Below are 26,887 nucleotides of genomic sequence, written 5' to 3' on the forward strand. Positions count from 1 at the left end.
CAATTTTTTTATTTTTAATTTTTTTGGCTTTTCCCAATGCAGGTGAAAGTTCCCAGGTCAGCCATAGCAGTGACCTGAGCCATAGCCGTGACAACACTGCATCCTTAATCCTCTGAGTCACCATGGAACTCCTAGAATTGACATTTTCACATTAGATATTAGGCTTACAGATATAGAAGAAAAATTTTAATTCTATTTAAAAAATACTATATGCAGATTAATTATGAGGTATAGTAAATAAGACAGGTTTGAAAATAATTTGTCAAAATCTAGTTATATGGTCTTAAAAATAATGATGTAAGTTTATTTTTTTAAATTTTTCCTATATGATTTTCATTGGTCACTGTAGTTTTTTGCTCTGAATAGTTTGCTGCTGCTGATTGCATGAAGTCTCCACCAGAGAGTGCTAAAGATGCTTCATTGGGAAAAGTGTTATTCACTTAGGCTTGCCTGGGCTTGTCAGTTGGATAGACTTTTTTTTTTAAGACAAGAATTTGATTTCTTATTTTCAAAATTTCTTTTGCTGTGAAGTAAATTCTGTACCTTGACAGTTGGGTATTTCTACAGATAACCATAAATGATGCATAGTCTCTCTTTCCATTCTTGGTTCTCCATGCTGGCTTGAAATATCTTTGATTTGATTATTTTATGAAGTTACCCTTTAGAAACTAAAAGTTTGCATTTTCTTTTACCCAATAGGTGTTGGTTTTTTCTTTATATAATCAGTGCTTTTCTGAAAACTTGGATAATTTAAAATAAACTAGGGAAACTGGTAATTTGTTTTATGAGGTTGAAAAATATTTATTGTACATACTTTTATTTTTAAAAGCAACTAAATCAGCAGATAGTTTTAATATTTGCAATTCTAACATATAGTGTTATTCTCAATAGTATTATCTGTGATGACCATTTTGTGATATGCATTTAGAGCAGTGTATGAAAGTAAGTCTCATTCCTTTATATTTGATAAATCTCTAAGTGCACATTTTACAAAGTGATTGTTTAGCAGAAATACTGAATGATAACAGATTTTTTTTTTTTTCCTTTTTTCCTCTAGGTATCTGCACTCAAATAACATAGTTGTGGTTCCGGAAGGTGAGTGCTCTTCCAGTTTTTAGTTGGGAGATGCTATAGGTTAAGCTGTGCTTTATAATAATAGAACAGATTGTTTCTTTAAATATTTTGGTTGGCATAATAGGGAATTTTAATTACGAAGCATCATTATTAGTTTCAAAAAATTTTTTCCCTCTAATTAGTAAGTTCAGTTAACAGTTATGATTAAATTTAGTAACAAGTCTGAAATGGTTATAATGGTTAGGGAAATTATTATCAGATAAACTGTCATTAGGTAGATAATAAACTGATAACTTCAAGCTTAATGAATCCAGTTAAGCATTTTGGTTAGATAAAAGACATTAGGTATCATTTCATGAATTATTAATTCAAGCAATTTTTTACACTGTTTTAACATTTTTATTTGTGCCTTTTTAAAAATTTATTACATATTATTTTGAGACAGAAGTGTTTTCACTTCATAAAATTTAATTTGATAATATGTTTTTACTACTATGTCAGCTCCGGAGACAGGGATATTAAGTAGTAAAATATTTAAACTTGAAGTACTTGCATTAAGGGTTTGCCTTAACACTTGTGTCAAATTAATTTGCTTTTACCATTCTTTTCTCTTGAAGCAATTGGGTCCCTTATAAAGCTACAGTGTTTGGATCTTAGTGACAATGCCTTAGAAATTGTTTGCCCAGAAATTGGTCGTCTGAGAGCTTTACGTCATCTTCGACTAGCTAATAACCAACTGCAATTCCTACCTCCAGGTAATCATAATCTATAAGCACACACGTTTCTTGTCTATTACAAATCTGTTTTTATTAGTATTTCTCTTTGTGTGTAGGCAGTGGGCTTTGCATATGTATGTAAGTATTTAATTGTCCATTTGTTTGGGGATGACACTGGAAAGTCGATGAAATGTGACTAAGAGTCTTTTCCTGATGCAAACATAGGAAGGTGTCATTTATGTTTTTGAGCTACAATTACGACAGTTCTGCATTGCAAGAGGTGCCCTTTCAAATCATTGCCCTGGTGAAATATTTGTACCAAAAGCTACTTCGGTTATGAATTTCATGTTAGACAATTTTTATGAGCTTTGCATGCTACATTTTAGTATCCAAAAGGCAGAACATGCAGTATTTTTTCTTATTCTGTAGTGAAGTAAAAGATGAACATTAACTTTGATTTAACATGAAATCATACTAAAATTTAGTAGCAGAATTTAAGTTTGAGTCCTAGAATTAATTGTCAATTCTGCATACCAATCATCCTATTAGATTGTGATGTGCCTATAAACAGTACCGAAATCTTACATTCTCCTGAGCTACCATTAAACCCTTTGACTTTTTTTCCAGGGGCATTCAGAGACCTTCCTTTGTGAACCCTCATATTTGCAGATTCCACTGTCCTATATCATTTGCCATGTTTTGGGGAAAAAAAAAAAAGGAAATTGATTAAAAAAAAAAAAAAACACTTCTGCTTCAGGTATTACATGAAAGTTACTCTGCATTCAAAAATAAGCCAAAAAATGGAGTCCCTATGTGGCATATTGAGTTAAGGATCTAGCATTGTCACTGTAGTGGCTCAGGTCACTACTGTGGCACGGGTTCACACTTTGGCCTAGGAACTTCCACATGCCACAGCTATGGCCAACAACAAACAAATAAACAAACCCAAAAGTGAGCAGAAAAAAATATAAATGTCACTCATATTGGCTGGGATTATTTCTACCAAGTAACTCAGGAATATCACCTTTTAGTGTATCCAAGTGAAATATGTAACTCAACCAAAATTACAAATTGCTATCTGTCATAGAACTTCAGTGTCACCTGAAATTGTTAAACACTACTCATGTTAAATTCATGAATGAATTTATAATTAAAAAAAAATACTTTCTCCAACATTTTTCTGGTGCAGAAATTTCTAAATGAAATATAGTAGCTGATTAATATTTAGGTTTTATGTGCTGATAGATTCAAATTGTTTACAAAAATGATAGTAACAATTGACTCTTCTTAAAAAACTTTCTTAACCTCATATTATGAGTTTCTTACTTTTTCCAACTATACTTGATACAAAAAATGTCAACATGCTGTAGGATTATGATCTTTCCTTTAAATTTTATTGTATGTAATCAAGCTCAGTGGTGTTTCATCATTCTAGCTTTCATCCAATTTATGTACTCACATACTCAGGAAACTAGATTCTCTTTTGGAGATAGTGTAGAAAGTGGATCAGCAAAGATAATGCATGAGATTTTCACAGTATTTTTGTATTATAAAATATGCTATATTATAGAATCAAAATGCATGAATATAATATTCATAAGGCTCCGTTTTCTATACGTTTAAAGAATGTATGAGTAATACAACTCTGGTAAAGTATTGTTTTTTGTGTTCCATTCTTCTGTCTTTTCCTGTCATGTAAGAGCATTTTGTGGTAATTTTGTGGCCATTTCCTTCCATTATATACTCTCAGAGGTTAAGGATGTCCTACTAATGTCATTGACTGCTTCCTAAAAACCAGTGAAGGATATAGGTTTCCTGACTAATATAACTTTTAATTTATATCTGATTTGTTTCATAATAGACTTGAGGCATTTGCTTCTGATTTTATTTCCCTAGCTTATTTCTGTTGATTGTGTTTGATTTTGCTTGTTTTGAGTAAAGTTACATACAGTAATAGCTATGTATTTTGAGTAGACTCTTGATTAAGCTACATGTATTTTTTTTTCTAGGCCATCATGAATAGCAGTGGGCTAGAGCTTACTAATTTTTTGATTCACTTTATATATCTCTTTATGAGGTAATTTCAGGTTTATGATTTAATGAGATGAGGTCTAGGTACACATCTCCCTAAGTGTGTTTGGGGACATACCATGGAAAAGTATTCTAACTGTAGTGAAAAATGGGAGGGACTGCCACGTAGTCTCTATTTGATGACGGCAGGCCCCAGTTGGTGTCTGATTGTTAGCTTCTTCTACCTAGTCCATGCTATGGGTATAGACTTCTTACATATTACATTCCTATGAAAGTGTTAACATTTTATTATATGTATTTTTTTGTGGTTGAAAAACCTTTGAATATAATTTCAGCCAGTATTTAAGGTTTGAAATTTTAAGAGCAATATTTGAAAAATTTGAAACACTCAAAATACCTAGATGAATAATTGAGAGTTTTAAAATTAGGATCTAAGAATTGATTATAGGGGTTTCATGAATGCCCTTGAATTGTACAGACAGTTTGTCTCTACAAATTGTACATATTGCTGTGAAGAACTTTCAGTGTTTTTAACAGTTTCTCAAACAGATCCATAATGACTCATGGTTGATTCTCTTGGTTGTTTACCGATATCCATTCTTTGGGACTGTCCCTTTCCTCCATTATGTTGGATTGCGGAGTACTGTCATTTTTTTATCTTGTGACATTGCTTTCTCTCCATAATTGGTCCTTGTGTAGGTAGGTACCTGACCCAAGCAGGACCAGTTCTTTCCCTGGGAATTTTGAAAGACTGGTCAGGGAGAAGGAAAGGAGCAAGAGAGCTCAGAGGAGGCCAAAAAAGAAAATCAGGCTCTCTTTCTTCCTGGGCTTCTGCACAACACTGTGTAATCTTGTAGGTCAGGTAGTAGCCATGTGAACTGGGAATCAAGGAAAGAGAGATGAAGCAGATGATTAGAAAAACGGAGGCAGAGACTTCCTAAGTTTTTTTTAATTTCCCAATCACGGATTCTATTCTTAAGGCCCGTAGACTTTGTGCTTAAGCTAGCTCTAGTTGGCTTCTATGAATTGTCACTAAAAGATCTCCATGTAACACAGCTGTTCCGAAGGCTTAAATCAGCCTGGCGATATAGGATTAATTGTATATTGAACTTTCCTGTGTATATGACTGTTCTGCTTTGAAATTGCAAAAGCTCGGGGAGTTCCCGTCATGGCGCAGTGGTTAACGACTCCGACTAGGAACCATGAGGTTGCGGGTTCGATCCCTGCCCTTGCTCAGTGCTTGCTCAGTGGGTTAACGATTCGGCATTGCCGTGAGCTGTGGTATAGGTTGCAGACGCGGCTTGGATCCCGCGTTGCTGTGGCTCTGGCGTAGGCCGGTGGCTACAGCTCCAATTTGACCCCTAGCCTGGGAACCTCCATGTGCCGCGGGAGCGGCCCAAGAAATAGCAAAAAAAAAAAGAAAAAATTGCAAAAGCTCTTATGATAGTGGGAAGTCAAGGTTTAGTAACAGCATGACCAGGAGTATGTCTGTGAAATGATTCATTCTGTCACCTATTTTTTTCCTTTTTAGAGTGTACTTTGCACCCTTTCTATTAGATGTCTTCTTTTGTACAAGTAATTTGGGGGAGGTACAGAGAACATTGATGTGAAGTGGTGACGGGGTATAGAAATGTGAGTCAGCCTTTAAAGAATGTAATTAAGCCACTTAGGCTCCTTAGCTGGCCTGAATTAACCGAAGACAGATTAACAGGAGAAAATATACAAATTTTGTTTAGTAATTTTTACATGTACACAGGAGCCTTCATAAGAAATGAAGACACGAAGAAGCAGTTAGACCAAAACACTTACATACTAGATTGGACAAAGCATATTAAATTGTGAAAATGTGTAAGACAAAGGAATTTGGGTGAGGGCAGTTAGTTGTGGAAAGTGACTTAGAAGATAAGGTTTGGTTTAATGAAGTTTGTGCAGATTCCCCTTGGCCTCAGCTGCTTGTGTCTGGTGATAAGAATGTCTTCCTTCCTCCCAGCTTGGGGGTGGCACCTTTCGTATGAGAATTTTATCTCCTCCTTTTAGGAGGAAGGAAGGTTAGAGTGCCTTTCTTTCATCTGCAGTTTTTCATGCCTTTAACTTAAAATAATCAGTATGCCAGAATGGCATATTTTGGGGTGGCATACTCTACACTCCTACATCAGTTACCACAGTGTGCAACTTGCACATCCCTCAGAATCATCCCACTCAAATGCTGAAAGAGCTAGAGTATTTAAACCTCAGCTTCCAGAAATGATTGGTTGAGAGTTGCTTGGGTGAAAGGGTGGGTATTAATTCTCTGACTTCTGGAATGCTGCACCTGTGTATACGCAAGCAGAGCAGCAGCCTTTTGCACTTTATGACAAGGCCTCAGCCACAATGATAGGGATACTGGGCCAAGAACACTGAAGTGGTATACCTCGGTGATAGCTCTGACAAGCTCCAGACATCATGGGCCATGGGTGGAGAAAGGGGCTTTGTACATCTGCTTTAAAAATCTGACTTGGGGAGTTCCCGTTGTGGCGCACTAGTTGACGAATCCGACTAGGAACAGTGAGGTTGTGGGTTTGATCCCTGGCCTTGCTCAGTGGGTTGAGGATCCGGCGTTGCCGTGAGCTGTGGTGTGGGTTGCAGACGCGGCTCGGGATCCCGCGTTGCTGTGACTCTGGCATAGGCTGGTGGCTACAGCTCTGGTTGGACCCCTAGCCTGGGAACCTCCATGTGCTGCGGGAGCAGCCCAAGAAATGGCAAAAAGACAAAAAAAAAAAAAAAAAAAAAAAAAAAAATCTTCTGACTTGGCTTATACACCCCAACCTGAAAGATAAGACTAATTTAATAATTTGGGTTTAGCTTGGTTCTAAGATGAATAAATAATCACCCCACCGCTGCCACCGAAAAAATCTTCTGGCTAAAGTTACTGAAATAGTAGTCTATAGTGTAAGAAAGATAGAACCTTGAAGTACTATTTTTCTGAGCAGATCTAGCCCCTCTCCCCTTTTCCGGTAACTTTGTATTTTATTTGGCAGTGAATGCTCTGTGTTTATATTAAAATATCACACAGAAAAGGTTAAATGAATATTTTGGCTTTTCTAAAAAACTGATATTTAAAATCTTATTTTTAATTTTCATTTTTCACATGTAAAAATTATATTTAAAGTATACAATGTGATATTTTGACATATGTATATATTGTAAAATGGTTACTACAAACGAATTAACATATTTATCACCTCCAGTCACCTTGCCTGTGTGTGTCGCATGTATGTAAGAAGATTTGAAATCTACTCTCTGGGCAAATTTCAAATATACAATATGTTATTATTCCAGTTGCCTTTCTTTTTAAAACCCCTTTTATTACTATAAATTTTAAACACAAAAGTCAACAGAATAGAATAATAAGCCCTCATATACCCAGTACCTAACTATAACAATTATTATGCCTTTCTCCTCTCATGTGATTTTCTTTTAATTTTGTTCTTCTTATTTTTGTCCCCCCTTGAAGGTTTTTTAAATGGAAGTACAGACAGTGAGATGCATAAGTATACAATTAAAATTTACAGACAGTGAAATGCATAAGGATATAATTCTAAGTTTTGACAAATGTATATACCCATGTTATTTAAGATATAGACTATTTCCATAAGCCCAGAAAATTCTCTTATGCCAATTGATTGATCCCAGTCAATCAGTCTGTCTGCTTTAAGCAAACTGTCTTTTGGTTTCTCTCACCGTAGATTAATTTCAATTGTTGGTGAAAATAACATAAATGAGACCATATAGTATGTTCTCTATGTCTGACCTCTTGCACTCAAGGTAATGGTTTCAAGGAGTTCCTGTTGTGGCTCAGCCAGTTAAGGGCCCAATGTTGTCTCTGAGAATGTAGGTATGATCCCTGGCCTAGCTCAGTGGGTCAAGGATCTGGTTTTGCTGTAAGCTGTGGTGTAGGTCGCAGATGCGGCTCAAATCCAGTGTTGGCCATGGCTGTGGCATAGGCCTCAGCTGTAGCTCTCATTTAATCCCTAGCTGGGAACTTCCATTTGCCACAGGTGCGGCCATAAAAAGAGAAAAAAAAAATGGTTTTGAGGTGCATCCATGTTGTTGTATGTATCAGTAGTTAATTCTTTTTTATTGCAGTGTAGAATACCATTGTATAAGTATATAGTTTATAGTTTATTTCTCTCGATGGACATGTCAATTTTTTCTAGCTTTGGGCTATTATCAATAAAACCAGTATAAACATTCTTGTATAAGACTCTATGGATATGTGTTTTCATTTCTCTTGGGTAAATACCTAGGAGTGGAAATGTGTGTGTGATTCATAATGTAAGGTATATCTTTAACTTCGTAACAAATTGCCCAGCAGTTTTTAAAGTGGTTATATCATTTTACACTTCTCTCAGAAATAATATGAGAATTCTAGTTGCTTTGCATCTTTGCTCCTATTTGGTATTGTCTGTTTTTGGCTTTGTACTAATGCTTGGGAAATTGTATTGCATTGTTTTAATTTGTATTTCATTGAATTTGTCTTCCCCTCTTGACTAATGGTGTTGAGCACCTTCTGATGTATTCATGGACTATTCCAAATCTTTTTGAATCATAGAAGATATCTTCCCTCTTTACAAACCAGAGGCCAGCTTTAGGTTGCTGAAGATTCTCTTTGCTCTCTAGTTCTGCTCCTTTCTTTCTGTGCCTCGAGAGTTCTTCTAGCCCTGTTGCTGTGTTGGCCTATGGTATGGCTGCCCTGTACTCTGCAAAGGTGGGTCTTGCCTCTGTGAAGTTTTTCTTAGTTTTCCTGTTATCTCCCAATCCTCAAGTCTTCCTTAGGTCAAAGTCTAGAGGACTTTGGGGAGACTATCTCAGCACTCTTCTCTTGCCCCCATTTTTGGCGAAGACTAGTGGGAAAGTGTGTGTGTGTGTGTGTGTATGTGTATGTATTTGGGGCCTGGTAGTTCATACAATTGCTGTGTTGGGGGCTCCTCTGAATTTTGTGCTAGTATGCCAGTCCACACATAGCCCTTCAAAGTTAGACTGGTTTCTCTTTAACCCTTATCTGTGGTAGATTCCTCGTCCTCCTGTTTCAGTCAAGGGTGATAGGCGCTGGGCATCTCTTCTCTTATAAAATATGCTTATCACTTCTTGGAGTTGATTCAGATTTTTTGGTGTCCTTAGCCTGACAGATTTTAAAAACTATGATTGCATAGCTTACCCAACTTCTTTTAATAGTTAGGGTTTAAGTGAGAAATCTTTTTGACTTTCTGTTTTATTATTGGAAGTAAGTTCTCCTCCTCATAGTCTACCACAATTGGTTTTGTTATTCCACCTTTCTTTTTCTACCTCCTTCTGTCTTCTTTTGGATTATTTTAATATGTTTTAGTGTTCCATTATTTGCTCTATTGGCTTTTCTTTAGAGTTTATAATATGCACCCTAAACTTATTATAATTTACTTATGATATTATACCACTTAATATAAATTATAAGAACCTTCCAATAGTGAACTTCCATTTACCCTCCTTCTTTTGTGTTTTTGTATTACATATTTTATTTTTACATACATTATAAACCCTACAATATAATGTTTATTTTGCAACAGTAAGTTTTCTTTAAAGGAAATAACAATAACTTTTTAAAAGAGATATTCTTTGGGATTCCTATTGCGGTTCAGTGGAAACAAACCCAGCTAGTATCTATGAAGATGTGGGATCTATCCCTGGCCTCTCTCACTGGGTTAAGGATCCAGTGTTGCTGTGCGCAGTGGTGTAGGTCCCAGACGTGGCTCAGATCCCATGTTGCTGTGGCTGTGGCCTAGGCTGGCAGCTGCAGCTGCAGCTCTGATTCAACCCTTAGCTGGGAACTTCCATATGCTGCAGGTGTGGCCCATATATTTACCATTTCCTGTACTCTTCATTCCTTACTTTAGATCTCTTTTTTATTTGGTATCATTTCTCTTCAGCCTAAAGCACTTTCTTTAATATTTCTTATAGTGCAGGTCTACTGGCAGTGAACTATGTTAGTTTCTCTTTATGTGAAAATATCCTTTTTTCACCTTTAACTTTGAAAGATATTTTCTCGGGATATAGGATTCTGGGTTGACAGGATTATTTTTAAAGTGCTTTTAAAGGTGACCTTCCATTTGTAATGAGAAGTCATTTGCAATCATTGTATCATTGTTACCTTGTATATGTCTTTTTCTATATAACTACATTAAAAATTTTCTCTTTACCTTTGGTGTTAGCAGTTTGTCTATGATGTGCCATGATGTAGGATTTTTAAAATATTTTTCCTGCATGGGCTTTTCTTGATTCCTAAATTGGAAAGTTTTCTGTTGGCTTTTTTTTTTTTTTTTGGCTTTTTAGGGTTGCACCCACGGCTGTCCCAGGCTAGGGGTTGAATCGGAGCTACAGCTGCTGGCCTACACCACAGCCACAGTAATGTAGGATCCAGGCCACTTCTGTGACCTACACCACAGCTCACAGCAACACCAGATCCTAGACCCACTGAACAAGGCCAGGAATTGAACCTGAATCCTCATGGATACTAGTTGGATTCGTTTCTGCTGTGCCACAATGGGAACTCTTGTTATTTTTTCCTTTATATATTTTTCTGCCTCACTTTTTTTTTTCTTTCAAGAACTCCAGTTACACACATTAGATTATTTGATAATGTTTCACAGGTCACTTAGACTTTGTCCTTTTTTAAAAAATTATTTTTTTCTCCTAATCTAAAGGTCAAATGATACCTATTTATCTGTCTTCTACTCCAGCAACTTTTTGCTCTCCAGTATGTTATTTATTAAACCTCTTTTCACCCTCTCACAGCTTTTTCCTCTTTGGTACCCTGTCCTGCATTTTCCAGCTGCTCCAGCCGCTCCAACTGTGATCCCTGATTCTTTTTAACACTGTAAGACTGTAGGTTTCTGCTTGGGTTCCACTTCCCTTTCGTATGGCCCAGAAAGTCTTGTCCAACTTGGACATAAGGAGTGTTTCCCTTATTGCAGTGACTAAAGTCCTTTGTTTCTTGTCTGTTTCTTGAAAACAGTTGCCTCATATATTTTTGACTACTTTTATTGCTATATTTTGGTAGGAGGCAAGTCTGGTATCCAGTGACCCTGTCGTATCTAGAAGTGGAAGTGCTGTTAGATGTTCTTTGATTTCTCATCTGATTGCTTACCTGCATTCTTTTATATATGTGTGTGTGTGTGTATGACTTGTATACCACTGAAACATTTATATGTTGCCTTCTCCTAGGTCCAGTATCAAAACTATAACATTATTTGTTTTAGAGTAAGTTTAATTTTCTTCCAGAGAAAAGTAAAATTATGTGACCTGTTTTAAATAGAAATACCATGCACTTACAAATAAAGGATTACTGGAGAAAAATTTCCATCAGTGCAGAGCTGCTTGCCAAATACTTTGTGTTCACCCTTGGTAAAGACAACAGAGGCCAATGGATATTAGAAGAATCAGAAAAACCAGCTAACCCTTGTTAAGAGAATCCTGATGCTTTTGTGATTCACCGTAAACTCTGTGAACTCCCATGAGAGAAGGTTATGGTAACAAACAACAGCAAAATGTAACTAGGAGTCAGAAAAGATGTTGCTTACATCTGGCATATGGCATATAAATCAGCTTGTTTTTTTTGAAATACTTTTATCCTTGAAAAGTTGTTTTGGATACCAAAAAAGGAAGAATTTTTAGCCCAAATTGAAAACATTACAGCAATCTCTGTTGTACTTTAATAGATAAAAGCATGCACAAAGAAATATATACTGCATATAACTAGCATGAATTACTCTAAAACTCAGGCTTCAGTTATGGTCAGGTTTATTATTTTTTTCTTCAAATTTATTTTTCCTCTAGTTGAGCCTCTGTTGCTTTATTGAAATGAAATTTAGTTTCTCTTTTTAGATCTATCCTGTTGCCACCTAAATTATTCTGAAATCTCTGTGCTCATTGGTCTAATGTTGAGTTCAAGAGCATGGTTCAAAACATCATGCTGTGTACTAGAGGAAATAGGAGTGATGAAGATGTACAAAATCTAGAGCCAGGCTTTTTAAAGGAGCTTATAATATTTTATTATCTAGCAGCTTAAACTGCATTTCCAAAGAAGAGAGAAGAGAGAGAAAGAAATATTGAGTGTTAATAGATGGCCATTATCTTGGTATAGTGCCAAGTGTTTAAAGATACCCAATTTGACAACGAATGGATAGAGGGATAAAAATTAACAATTTACCTATCCTCAGCTTGTTGGATGACCACTGAATAAATTGTCGACCGAGTCCTAAACTCACGTTGAGAATTTATTCTTTCAGTGTCTTTTTATGTAGCACATATAGAACTTTAAAGTAACCGTATACTATGTAGTTAAATACATATTAGTAACTTTTTATTAACATATAGATTTTTTATTTAGATTTTTTACATAAAACTTTTGGTATACTAGAGATAAAACACAGATTCCTCAGGAAAAAAATATCAATACTATTACGTATTGTAAAATGTGGTTACAAATAGAATTAAAACTTTAAAATTGTATTTAAAAGCTTCTACAAGTTTTGAGAATTGGGCAAAAGTTTTAGAATAAAAATGACCATTAAAATTCTTCTAAAAGAAAAACAATGTTTTCTGGACCGTGTATCCTTCTCAGTGCAAATAAATACAAAAAGTACTCCTTTTTAGGAAAGGCGTGAAGAGAAGTGGTGGAAAACTTGCCAAATGTCAGTAACACAGAAGTTCATTGTGATGATACTTTTTTAAAAAAGGCAAAAGGAGAAAAGTCGGTCCCTTAGACTTAGAAAGCCTCTCCCATCAATCATACTGCTGGCTAAGACATGTTGAATTCCTTTCCATGGACAATTCTTCTGTGAAAATATTTCAAAGCAGCTAACATCATGACAGCAGTGATCTAATTTGAAATCTTTTAAGGGGAATACTTCCAAATCCACTTCACAAGCAGTGCTGCTGCTTTTCTCTTTCTGTACACAGCTCATTTCTACGCCATAGTCTATTACAGGCATGATGCTGTGTGGAAACCTTAAAGACAGTACTGAGATTAGTGAAGAGAACGTAAGGAAAAGTTAGGCGTGGTGCAAAGGACTGAATTGATGTTTACATGATCTGGGAGCAAATGACTTGGAGTTGGATATTTTCTATCATTTTGTATTTGAAATGGATCTATCTCATAGTCTATTTTATACGTTGCTACCAAGATTATCTTTCTAAAATACAAATATGGTAAATTACTTCCCCGGACAAAACCTTTCATTGAAATAATTTGCCAAAAGCATGTGGTTGCTGGAATAGAAACTCATATTGGGTTCATAACCATTTGTTTATTATGAATACCAGGAATTAGGAAAAGGAAAAAAAACTGATGAACATAGAAGTGTTTTTAATCTTTTGGAATAAACTTTCTCTTTTTTTTGACTTTTTTAGGGCCACACCCGCAGCATATGGACATTCCAAGGCTAGGGTTGAATCAGACCTGCAGCTGCCAGCCACACCAGATCTGAGCAGCATCTGTGACCTACCCCACAGTTCATAGTAATGCCGGATCCTTAACCCACTGAGCCGGGCCAGGGATCAAACCCGCATCCTTCGTGGATAATTGTTGGCGTCATTAACCACTGAGCCACAACAGGAACTCTGGAATAAACTTTCTTGGGAAGTTACAGAATCTATTTTGTTTCTTTTTTTCTTTTTTTTTTTTTTTTTTTTTGCTTTTTTAGGGCCTCACCTGCAGCATATGGAGATTCCCAGGCTAGGTTCAGATTGGAGCTCTAGCTGCCAGCCTCTGCCACAGCCACAGCAACTCAGGATTCAAGCCGTTTCTGCAACCTACATCACAGCTCACAGAAACACTAGATCCGTAACCCACTGAGCAAGGCCAGCCTACATCATGGCTCACAGCAACGCTGGATCTATAACCCACTGAGCAAGGCCAGGGATTGAACCTGCGTCCTCATGGATGCTAGTCAGAATCGTTAACTGCTGAGCCACGACAGGAACTCTTAAAATTTGTTTTCTTAGACACAACCTATTAATGGATTTCAGAGATTGAATTGTTATTGTTATTTAAATCAACTTGCAGTACTTTGGAGGTGGCATGGAGTAATTGCTGTCATATCTTTTGATATCTTGGGAAAACTTTGGTTCATAGTTCATCTTTACTAAAGAGCTTTCAAATATTAAGTGTGTCTTTATTATATTAATGAGTGATTTGCCATATTGCATTTAGTAAGCAGTCTTAGGAAAGGTCTTAGGAAAGTCTTTAATTGATTTTCCACTTTGATTTCAGTATATTGTTTTTTGTGACATAGACGGAAAATTATGGTTTCATGTCAATATAATTAAGGATAAAAATTAACTGGCAGAATGTAGGTGATGTGCTAAACTAGGTATTTCTTAAAAAGTAATAACTTCAATGTTTTATTTTTTCGTATGTTATTGAACATGCTTGTGTTTATCTGTAAATTATGTTTATCTTGTTAAAGGTTTTACTTTAAATTAGATTGTCTATTTTATGAGTAATTTTGAAATTAATGATTGTTTTCCTGAATGAAAAGCTTTATTTGCCAAGGGTTGATATAATGAGAAGTAAATAAACAAAATTTAGTTTGTTACCAAACTCCCTACTGCCCCCATATGCAATTGGCATCAGTTCTTTGTTTAATCTACTTCATTTGAAAAATCAACATTTTAAGCAGATACATTGAGTTTTTAAGCAATCTGTTTTAGTTTTCATTGGGTATTTACTTAAAAGATGGTGAGGACACTTGAAGTCAGAGTTTTTGTTGGAAGTGATAAAGGGTTCAACAGATGAATGCCCTTCAATGCTTGTGGCAAATGTCATTAATTGGTTATATGTCTCCCCTATCTCTTAGAGGGATCTGCTGAAACACCTGCTCTTGACTTTTTCTGAAAGAGAATCAAAGTCTGGCAGGTGTATTTTGACGACTTTTTAAAATTTTTTCTTAAAAGTTTGGTATTCATCACTTTAGAACTTCTAGCACCAATAGTAATGTCTTAGTATTTATTTTTTTAGGTGTAACAGTAGGTTTTGTAGAAGTCATCTTATTTACACATACTTTAGGTGCTAACACAAAACAAATTTCCTTGGAGTTCCTGTCGTGGCTCAGTGGTTAACGAATCCGACTAGGAACCATGAGATTGCAGGTTTGATCCCTGGTCTGCTCAGTGGGTTAAGGATCTGGCGTTGCCGTGAGCTGTGGTGTAAGTCAAAGACGTGGCTTGGATCCTGCATTGTGGCTATGGCATAGGCTGGCGGCTACAGCTCTGATTAGACCCCTAGCCTGGGAACCTCCATGTGTCGTGGGAACGGCCCTAGAAAAGGCAAAAAGACAAAAAAACAAAACAAAACAAAACAAATTTCCTTAAATGGGATAGCTTTTGTTATAATTTTATAGTCACTATCAAAAGTTGTTGGGAAAAATAGCTGAAAGATATATAGATGTTTAGAGTAGTAGAAATCAGGATTTTTCTTTCCTTCATCCATTTTTACCCCTTTTAAAGATACAAATGTACACTTTTTATGAAGGGAAGTACAAGTTTCTTACAAGTAAAATGAGATTAAAATTTTTAATTATAAACCTTCAGTTGAGTACCCAAAGAAATATTCTTATGATTTCGTCTTTACATGATTTGAAAAAGATGTTTAAAGCAGAGCAAATATACATTGGAAGATATTTTTTAAAGTACACACAGTTATGCATGTTGTTATAGATACCCTAGACCCAAGGTAAGAATTTTATGGTACAGTTCTTCTAATACCTGGTATCACTAGGAGGCTGAATACTATACACTTGAAAATCTGAGAGTTTTTCTGTACTAGTGCATAACTAGTGAAGGAAGAATCACTAGTATTCTGTTGTGTACATGGAATATTGTTTTTATACTGACAAGAGGGGTCTTCAGAGATACATTTCCATGACTTTCACTTAAAGTGAAATGGACCAGTGGCATAATTGAATATGTATTGTACACATATCAAATGTCTAAATTATTTAGCAATTTAAGAACCAAACATTTATATTGTTTTCAGTGAAAGTTATATTAAATATAGACTATATAATACTGTTAATGTAAAATTAAAGAAAAATGAAAGTTTAATACTTTTGTCTTTTGAGGTTCTTAATATAGTGGATCAAATCAGATCCATCAATCAATAATTAGTAATAATTTTACCTATTCTGTACTTTCATAGAATTTTTTTTCTAAAGTGCCAATCACCATGTATAATTTGAATGTTCATGGTTTGCCGATGATATCCTATGAAATTGCTTTTGAGCTTAATAGGTAAAGCTATTTAAGTTTCCTATGCCTTGAATTCCATGGAACTTTTGATAAAACTATGACTTTTAATAAAACAAAAGCCTGTAAAATTAATGTTACATGATTGCTACTTCTCCATTTTCTTATCCGTATAGTAGGTAGGATTTAACTTGATGGATTCTGATATACCTTTTTTCACAAATATCCAACATGCTTAATTTATACCGACTCTAACAGGTTTGATTTTATAAAAAGTCCTTAAAATTTCCTTCTGCTGCTAATGACATGATAGGGGATGAAGATTTGCATTCTATGTCTATTTATTTCCTATCCATAGCTAATATTTCTACTTCCAAATCAGAAACACTTGTAGAGTTATGACATATAAATGGTAAAGCAAGAAGTAGAGCTTAAATTCCTAATCTCAAAGGCATTATCTAGAACTGACTTAACAAAGTGTGATGTATACCTAACTATACATAACTATTTTCCCTCCATATCACCTTTTAAAAGTTTTCTCAACAATCTTTTTAAACCTTATGACAATGTCAGTAACTGTGTTTCTAGCATGAGTTAATAATGTCTTTAAACTACTTCCTATTGTATTTTTTTATTGAAACATTTACTTTATTGCCACGATCTGAAACTGAACCCAAAATATCTCCAAGATATGCTTACAGACAGAAATGTGCTATGATGGGAAAAGTCATTTACACACTCTTTTTTTTTTTTTCTCATTGATTTTCTATTTTATTTAGTTTCCTAGTTGGTGGAAAAAAAAAAAAAAAAACCTACCAGTACAGGGGAAAAAAAAGTTTTTACTAAAGAAATGGATGGTCTTTTATAAATATACAGTAGATAAAATCAATTACATTTCTTTTCCTACTAGGGTTCCCAGGTTTCTTTCTTTTAAGTATACTTGTATCCATTCCTTTTCAGATTCTTTTCCTATGTAGGTTATTACAGAACATTGAGTAGAGTTCCCTGTGCTATATGGCAGGTCCTTGTTGATTATCCGTTTTATATATAGTTGTGTGTATATGCTAATCCCAAACACCTAATTTACCTGTCCCCCCCCTTTCCCCTTTGATAACCATAGATTTGTTTTCAAAGTCTGTGAGTCTGTTTCTTTTTTGTAAATAAGTTCATTTGTATCATTTCTTTATATTTCACAAATAAGCAATATCATATGATATTTGTCTTTGACTTACTTCACTTAGTATGGTAAACTCTAGGTCCATCCGTTTGCTGCAAATGGCATTATTTCATTCATTTTTGTGGCTGAGTAGTATTCCATTGCCTACACGTACCACCTCTTCTTCATCCATTCCTCTGTTAATGGATAGTTTAGGTTCCTTCAGTGTCTTGTCTGTTGTAAATGGTGTTGCAAAGAACATTGCACTATGTGTATTTTTTGAATTATGGTTTTCTCCAGATAGATTCCCATGAGTTGGATTGCTCAATCATATGGTTGTTCTATATTAGATTTTTAAGTTTTCCATAGTGGTTGTACCAGTTTACATTCCCACCAACAGTGCAGAGGGGCTCCCTTTTCTCCACACGTTCTCCAGCATTTATTGTTAGTAGACATTTTGATAATGGTGTGAGGTAATATTGTCGTTTGAATTTTCATCACTGTAGTTTCAATTTGCATTTCTCTAGTAATTAGTGTTGAGCATCTTTTAATGTGCTTTTTGCTATCTGTATATCTTCTTTGGAGAAATTTCTGTTTAAATCTTCTGTCTACTTTTTAATTGGGTTTGTTTTTAGATACTGAACTGCATGAGCTGTTTGTATATTTTGGAGATTAATCCCTTGTTGGTCTTTTTGTTCACACATATTTTCTCTCATTCTGTGGGTTGTCTTTGTTGTTGTTGTTATTTTATGGTTTCCTTTGCTATGCAAAAGCTTTTAAGTTTAATTAGATTCCATTTGTTTATTTTTGGTTTTATTTTCATTACACAGGGAGGTGGATCCAAAAAGATATTGCTGTGATTTATGTCAGGGTGTTCTGCCTATGTTTTCCTCTAAAAGCTTTATAATATCCACTCTTGCATTTGGTCTTTAATCCATCTTGAGTTTATACTTGTGTATAGTGTTAGAGAATGTTCTAGTTTCATTCTTTTACATGTAGCTGTCCAGTTTTCCCAGCACCAGTTATTGAAGAAACTACCTTTTCTCTATTATATATTCTTGCCTCTTCTGACATATACTGATTGACCCTAGATAAGTGGGTTTATTTATAAGCTACCTGTCCTGTGCCATTGAACTATATTTCTGTTTTTATGCCAGTCCCATACTTTTTTATTTACTGTAGCTTTACTGTATAGTCTGAAGTCAGGGAACTTGATTTCTTCAGCTCCATTTTTCTTCCTCAAGATTTCTTTGGGAAGTTCCCTTGCAGCTCAAGAGATAATGAACCCAACTGGTATCCATGAGGTTACAGGTTTGATCCCTAGCCCCGCTCAGTGGGTTAAGGGTCTGGCATTGCTGTGAGGTGTGGAATAGGTTACAGACACAGCTTGGATCTGGCGTTGCTGTGGCTGTGGCATAGGTTGGCAGCTGCAGCTCCAATTTGACCCCTAGCCTGGGACCTTCTGTATACTGAGGGTTTGGCCCTAAAAAAAAAAGAAAAAAAAAAGATTGCTTTGGCTCTTACGGTTTTTTTCTGTTTCCATACAAATTAAAATTTTTTTGTCCTATGAAAAAAATGAATTGATAACAAAAAAATGAATCTATGAAAAATGCCATTGATAACTTAATAGAGATTGTGTTGAATCTGTAGATTGCCTTGGGAAGTATTGTCGTTTTGACAGTATCAAATCTTCCAATCCAAGAACATGGTATATCTCTTCATTTGTTTGTATCATCTTTGATTTCTTTTATCAACATCTTACAGTTTTCAGAGTACAGGTCTTTTGCCACTTTAGGTAGGTTTATTCCTAGGCGTTTTATTCTTTTTGATGTGATAGTAAATGGGATTGTTTCTAAAATTTTTCTTACTGATCCTTTCATTGGTACTATATAGAAATGCAAGAGATTTCTGTGTATTAATTTTGTATCCTGCAACTTTACCAAAAGCATTGATGAACTCTGGTAGTTTTCTGATAGTATCTTTAGGATTTTCTATGTACAGTATCATTTCTGCAGTATCTATTGAGTTTTTTTCAGTTCTTATTTATTTGGGTTCTCTCTTCTTGGTAAGGGTGACGAGAGGTTTGTCAATTTTGTTTACCATTTCAATGAACCAGCTCTTGGTTTTATTGATTTTTTTTCTCTTGTTTTTGAATCTCTATTTAATTGATTTTCTCTCTGATCTTTATGATTTCCTTCCTTCTACTAACTTTAGGTTTTTTGTTGTTGCTGTTTTTCTTCTTTTTCTAATTCTATTAGGTGGTAGGTTAAGTTGTTGATTTGAGATTTTTCTTTTTTGAAGAAGGCCTGTATCCCTATGAACTTCCCTCTAAGAACTGCTTTTGTGGTACCTAGTAGATTTTAGATGATTATATTTTCATTCTCATTTGTCTCAAAGTATTTTTTAATTTCCCTTTTGATTTCCTTGTTGACCCATTGGTTTTTTGGTAGCGTGTTGTTTAGTATTCGTGTAGTCAATTTTTTCTCATTTCTTTTCCTGTGGTTGATTTCTAGTTTCATGCCATTAAGGTCAGGGAAGATACTTGAAATAATTTCTATACTCTTAAAAATTTGTTGAGCTTAGTTTTGTGCCCCTGTATGTGGTCAACCCTTGAGAATGTTCCATGTGCACTTGAAAAGAATGTATATTCTGGATTTCTTTTTGGATGTAATGTCCTGAAAATGTCAATTAATTATCACTTCTATTGTGTCATTTAGGATCTCTGTTGCCTTATTGATTTTCTGACTAGAGAATCTGTCCATTGATGTGAGTGGGGTGTTAAAATCTCCTACTATTATTGTATTCACATCAATTTCTCCTTTTATGTCTGTTAGTATTTATATATGTATTTGGGTGCTTCTATATTAGGGGCGTATGTATTGACAAGTGTAATATCCTCTTCTTGACTTGATCCTTTTATCATTAAATAGTGTCCTTCTTTGTCTTTCTTTATGGCCTTCATTTTAAAGCCCATTTTGTCTGATATGACTGTTGTAACTCCTGCTTTCCAGTTATTTCCATTCTCATGAAATATCTTTTTCCATCCCCTCACTTTCAATTTATTATGTCCTTTGCCATAGGGTGAGTTTCTTGTAGGCAGCATATTACATAGGCTCTTGTTTTTTATCCAGTCTGCCACTCTGTCTTTTGATTGGAGCATTCAGTCCATTGACATTTAAGGTAATTATTGATAAATAAGTATTTATTGCCATTTCAAACCTTGTTTTCTAGTTGATTTTATGCTTCTCCTTTGTTCCTTTCTTTTTTTGGTTGGATGATTTTCTTTTATTTTATGCTTGTGTCATTCTTCTTTTTAGTTTTTGTTAATGTATTTTTTGGTTTTGATTTGTGGTTGCCCTGTTTTTCAAGTATGTTAACCCCTTCCTCTATCTGCTTGTTTTAGCCTGATAGTCGTATAGGGTCAAACACATTCTAAAAAAGAAATGAATCTATATTTTCTTACTTTCCTTTCACACATTTTATGATTTTAATGTCCTTTTTTACATTTTCATGTTCATCCTTTTGCTGTTCCTTGTGCTAGTTTTTGCAAGTAGTTTTTTTTTTTTTTTCTTTTAGATCTATATACTGGCTTATTTAAGTGATTACTTTCCAGTTGTGATTTCCTCTATCCTGCATCTTCTTACTTATTTTCTACTTAGAGGAGACCTTTCAGTGTTTCTTTTAGAATGGGTTCAGTATTGATATGTGTAATATCCTCTTCTTGAACTGATCTTTTTATCATTAAATAGCGTCCTAAACTGAAATTATTTTTGTTTTTGTTTGTTGGAGAAATTCTTTATTTCTCCTTCTATTTTAAATGTTAGTCCTGCTGGGTAGAGTATTCTAGGCTGCAAATTTTTTCCCTTTTAGAGCTTTGAATATATCTGGCCACTCTTTTCTGGCCTGTAATGTTTCTGTGGAGAAATCAGCTGGTAGCCTTATGAAGGGTTCCTTATAATTAACTTTTTCTCTTGCTGCTTTTAGAATCCTCTCCTAATCTTTAATTTTTGCAATTTTTATTATTATATGTCTTGGTGTGGATCTGTTTGGGTTCAACTTCTTCAGGGCCCTCTGTGCTTCCTGTATCTTGATATATGATTCCTTTAGTTTTGGAAAGTTTTTGGCTATAATTTCCTCATACATATTTTCAATCCCCTTTGCTTTATCTCCATTTTGTGGAATCCCTGTTGTGCATAGATTGGCCCACTTTATATTATGCTGTAAATGTCTTATATTGCTTTCATGTTTTTTCATTTGGTTTTCTGTCTGCTGTCCTGATTGGGTAATTTCCATTATTTTGTCTTCCCAGTCACTTATTTATTCCTCTACAATATTCATTCTACTCTTCAGTGCCGTTAACTCAGCTTGCGTCTCTGCAAATAAATTTTCTAATTTTTCTATGTTCCTCCTTATATTTTTCTAGTTCCTTTCCAAAAAAATCTTCATCACTGTTCATATCCACTCTTAATTCCTTCATATTCACTCTTACTTCCTTCAGAATTTTCACTGTCTCCTTTTTGAACTCAGTGTCTGTTTCATTGTTTTCTCCTATAATAGGGGAGTTCTCCTGTTCTTTTGACTGGGAATGGTTCCTGAGCTTCTTTGCTTTGCTTATATTTTTCTTATTCTGTGAGTTTAGGGAATGACAACTGTTATAGTCTTGGGGGGCTATTTATATGTGAGCACTTTCCAGGTAGTTTTTGAAGGCTTACTTTGTGTGTGTGTGTGGGGGGGTGCTGCTTTTGGTTTGGATGCTTGCTGTCTCTTTCGTGAGTGTGTGCAAGCTCTTATCCCCTTGATAGGGTGTGTTCCAGTGTAAAGCTTGTGCTTCCTTCCAGGAAGAGGGAGGCAATGGGCAGGTCTAATAGCCAATGCCTGATTGCTAGGCCCTTGACAGTGGCGAGGACCTATGGGGAGGTGGTGCAGGATGATCAGTGATGCAGAGCTCTGGGAAGTGGCAATGACCCTCAGGGAGGTATAGGCAGTGCCCACAGCCTTTGGCAGCAGCAAGAGCAGGACATGTGCGTTCTCAGGAGAGTGAGGGCAATAAGTGGTGCTTGGTTGCAGTGCCCTCCTCTTTGGTGACCCCAGAGGTGACTGGGGCCATAGCTGGTGCCTATTCATGGGCCCCTAGTAGTGGTTGGCCATGGCCATGTCCATCTCTGGAGTTTGAGATGCCTGCGGGACTTTGCCCCCTTATCTCTTAGGGTATATACTGAATTTTTTTGTTGGTGAATACTTCATAAAGTGAATATGTAGCCTGTACAAGAGATGCTCTGCCACCTGAGAGCCCATGCAAAAGGTTCCATGCCACCTGAGAGCCCAAGTGTGTACAAAGATGTTCCTATGGTCCTGCCACTCCTCCTCTTGCCCTCCCCGACAGTGGTGCCTTGCTTCCCATGCAGGCCCAAGCCTCCTCCTGTGCTCCCTTGGCTGTGGTGCTCCACTTCCCAGCCCATAGCACACAGCCCCCTAGCCCCTCAGGCTGTCTCCACACGGTCAACACTAATCCTCCACCTGGATCTGACCTCTGAAGCTTGAGTCTCAGCTCCCAGCCCCCAACTGAGTGTCTCAGGCTGTCCTATCTGGGGGTAGTAGTACCAGTGGTCTGTGCAGCTCTCTTTTTCTTTTGCCTTCCTCAGTACTGCTGCTGTAGTTTTCCGAGGCTTTGAAGTTCTCCCTCTAGCACAGTTGCCTCCCAGGTTGCAGGTCCCTTACCTCTTTCACAGTTCCCTCTCAGGAGTGCTTATCTCATCCTTTTTCTCTTTCTTTCTCTTCTCTCTCTTTTTTTCCCTTCTGTTCTACCCAGTTATGAGGAGTGTTTCTTGCCCTTTGTAGATTTTTAAGGTCTTTTTCTAGCCTTTATTAGATGTTTTGTGCCAGTTGTTCTTCATGTAGTTGTTTTTTTTTTTTTTTTTTTTTTTAATGTGTTTGTGAAAGAAGGTGAGTGCCACATCTTAATCCTCTGCCATCTTGATCCTGCCTCCTGTATGGTGTCATGTCATCTGCAAACAGTGACAGTTTTACTTCTTTTCCAATTTGGATTCTTTTAAATTTTTTTTTCTCTGATTGCTACAGCTAGGACTTCTAAAACTATGTTGAATAAAATGGTGAGAGTGTACATCCTCTTTTGTTCCTGATCGTAGAGGAAATACTTTGAGCTTTTCCCCATTGAGTATGATGTTAGCTGTTGGTTTGTCATATAATGGCCTTTATTATATTGAGGTAGATTCCCTCTGTGCCCACTTTCTGGAGAGTTTTTATCATAAATGGCTGTTGAATTTCTTTAGAAGCTTTTTCTGCATCTATTGAGATGATCATATGGTTTTTGTTCTTCAGTTTGTTAATGTGGTGTTTTATACTGATTGATTTGCAGATATTGAAAAATCTTTACATCCATGGGATAAATCCCACTTGCTCATGACATGTGATCCTTTTAATGTGTTGTTAAATTTGATTTGCTTGTGTTTTGTTGACGGCTTTTGCTTCTGTTTTCATCAGCGATATTGGCCTGTAATTTCTTTTCTTTCTTTCTTTATTTTTTGAGGTATCTTTGGTTTTGGTATCAAGGTGATGATGGCCTCAGAGAATGAGTTTGGAAGTGTTTTTTGCCCTGCAATTATTTGGAATATTTTCAGGAAGATAAGTGTTAACTCTTAATGTTTGTTAGAATTTGTCTGTGAAGCCACCTGGTCCTGGGCTTTTGTTGGGAGCTTTAAAATTCGTGTTTCAATTTCAGTACTGGTAATTGGTCTGTTCATAATTTCTTTTTCTTCCTGGTCCAGATTTGAGGTATTTTACCTTTCCAATTAATTGTCCATTTCTTCTAGGTTGTCCATTTTATTTGCTTATAGTTGTGTCTTATGGTACTTTGTATTTCTATGGAGTAAGTTTTAATTTCTCCTTTTTCATTTCTGATTTTATTGATTTGAGCCCTTTTTTCTTGATGAGTCAGGTTTAAGGTTTATCAACTTTGTTTATCTTTTCAAAGAACCAGTTTTTAGATGCACTGATCATTTCTACTGTTTATCTCTATTTCATTTATCTCTGTTCTGATCTTTTTGATTTCTTTTCTTCTATTAAGTTGAATTTTGCTTGTTCTTCTTTAGTTGCTTTAGGTGTAAGTTTAGGTTGTTCATTTGAGGTTTTTCTTGTTTCCAGAGGTAAGATTCTTTTGCTATAAAATTCCCTCTTAGAACTACTTTTGTTGCATCATGTAAGTTTTAGATTGTTGTGTTTTCATTTTCATTTGTCTGTAAGTATTTTTTAAATTTCCCCTTTCATTTCTTCAGTGATCCATTGGCTGTTTAGTAACATTGTTTATTCTCTACTTGTTTGTGTTGTTTGTGTTTTATTTACAGGGTTTTTTTTTTTCTTGTAGTTGATTTCTAATCACATAGTGTTTTGGCCAGAAAAGATGCCTAATATGATTTCATTTTTTCTTAAATTTACCAAGTCTTGCTTCGTAGCCCAACATGTAATCTATCCTAGAGAATGTTCTATGTGCCCTTGAGAAGAATGTGTATTCTGTTGCTTTCAGATGGAGTGTTCTATAAATATCAGTTAAGTTCATCTGGTCTAATGTGTCACTTAAGACCTGTTTCTCCTTACTGATTTTCTGTCTGGATGATCTGTTCATTGATGTGGATGGGCTTTAAAGTCTCCCACTATTATTGTGTTACTGTTAATTTCTCCTTTTATGGCCATCTTTTAGTTTGAGGTGCTCCCATATTGGGTGCATATGTATTTGCACTATGTATATACTTACATTATATAACAATTGTTATGTCTTTTTCTTGGATTGAACCCCTGATCATTAGGTAGTATCCTTTTTTGTCTCTCATGACAGTCTTTATTTTCAAGTCCAATTTGTCTGGTATAAGCATTGCTACTCGACCTTTCTTTTGATTCTCATTTGCATGGAATATCTTTTTCCATCCCCTCACTTTCAGTCTTTATGCTTCCCTAGATCTGAAGGGTCCCCTTGTAAACAGCATATATATGGATCTTGTTTTTATATCAATTCATCCAGTCTATGTCTTTTGTTTGAAGCATTTAATCCATTTACATTGTTTTATGTTGCTGGTTTCTCAAATTCAAATGCATTTCCAATATCCTGCATTTATACTCTCCTCACAATTGATGGTTTTGATATAGTATTTGTGTATAGAGATTTCTTACCTTTACTCTATGTTTGCCTTTGCCAGTGAGCTTTCCCATTGTAATTTTCTAGTCTCTGGCTGTGGCCTTTTCTTTTTCCCCTAGAGAAGTTCCTTTAGCATTTGTTGTGAAGCTGGATGGGTAGTGCTGAATTTTCTTAGCTTTTGCTTGTCTGTACAGCTTTTAATTTTTTCATTCATTCTGAATGAGAGCCTTACTGGGTAGGGTATTCTTGGTTGTAGGTTTTCCCCTTTCATCACTTTAAATATATCATGCCATGCCTTTCTGACCTCGAGGGTTTCTGTTGAAAAATCAGCTGATCACCTTATGGGGATTGCCTTGTATGTTATTTGTTGATTTTCCCTTGTTGCTTTTAATATTTTATCTTTCTCTTTAGTTTTTGTCAATTTGATTAATATGTGTCTGTGCATGTTTATCTTGAGTTTATCTGGTATGGGACTCTTCATTTCCTGGATTCGAATGTTTCCTTTGTCATGTTAGGGGTGTTTTCAGCTATATCTTCAAATATTTTCTCAGACCCATTCTCTCTTCTCCTTCTGGGACCCCTATAACATGAATGTTGTTGTTTAATGTTGTTCCAAAGGTCTCTTGGGCTGTCATCATTTTTTTCATTTTTTTCCCCTTTCTCTGTTCCATAGCAGTGATTTCCAGCAGTCTGTCTTCCAGCTTATTTATTCATTTATCTGTCTCATTTATTCATTTATTCTGCTGTTGATTCCTTCTAGTATATCTTTCACTTCTGTTTGTTATTTAAACCTTCTAGCTCTTTGTTAAGCAGTTTTTGACTCTTCTTGGTTTGTGCCTCCATTTGTTTTTGAGATCCTGGATCTTGACAGTTATGTTATTATTCTGAATTCTTTTTCAAGTAGATTGTCTATCTCCATATCTGTTAGTTGTTCTTCTGGGTTTTTATCTTGTTCTCTCATTTAGAACATATATCTCTGCTGTTTCACTCTGTCTGAATTTCTTTTTGTGGTCTCCACTCTGCAGGGTGTAGGATTGTAGTTCTTCTTGTTTCTGGTGTCTTTCCACTGGTGGATGAGGTTGGTCTAAGATCTTGTGCAGGTTTCCTGGTGAGAGGAAATTGTGCCTGCCCACTGGTGTGTGGAGCTGGAGCTTACTGTTCTTGTGTGCAGAGCTGTGTCAAGTGGTATGTTTAGAGGTGAGGTGACTGTAGGCCTGAAGTCTTGCTGTCTGCCAATGTGTGTGGCTACGTTCCTGCTCCCTTGGTTGTTTGGCTTGAGGCATTCCAATACTGAAGCCTGCAATCTGCTGGGTGGGGCCAAAATGGCAACCTCCAGGAAAGGTCACATTGATGATTATTCACTGAGGATCTGCCACTAGTGTCTTTGCCCCCACAGCAAGCCATAGGTGACCATTGCTTCCCCAGGAGACTGTATATGAACCACAGGTAAGTCTGGTCCATTATTCCATGCAGTTGCTGCTTGTATTGCGACCCAGTGCATATGAG

General features: G+C 35.8%; 1 protein-coding gene across 32 annotated transcripts in view; it reads left to right on the forward strand.

Annotated features, from left to right (window-relative positions):
• Window positions 1-26,887, forward strand: part of LRRC28 (leucine rich repeat containing 28) — a 196,049-nt gene that overhangs the window by 50,932 nt on the left and 118,230 nt on the right. For all 32 annotated transcript variants that reach the window (XR_014815012.1, XM_084975701.1, XM_084975674.1 and 29 more), the window contains 2 exons: window positions 1,058-1,095; window positions 1,692-1,829. Coding sequence is in view for 9 of the 32 variants with exons in the window: in XM_084975701.1 (XP_084831827.1) it covers window positions 1,058-1,095; window positions 1,692-1,829 (176 nt within the window). In the remaining 23 variants the exon portion in view is untranslated. The remainder of the gene's footprint in view (window positions 1-1,057; window positions 1,096-1,691; window positions 1,830-26,887) is intronic.

The sequence above is a fragment of the Sus scrofa genome, chromosome 1, assembly GCF_054392235.1.
Source record: "Sus scrofa isolate SSC_HxYL_T2T_F1_AM1 chromosome 1, Sscrofa_HxYL_maternal_Yorkshire_Landrace_v2.0, whole genome shotgun sequence".
Taxonomy (NCBI): Eukaryota; Metazoa; Chordata; class Mammalia; order Artiodactyla; family Suidae; genus Sus; species Sus scrofa.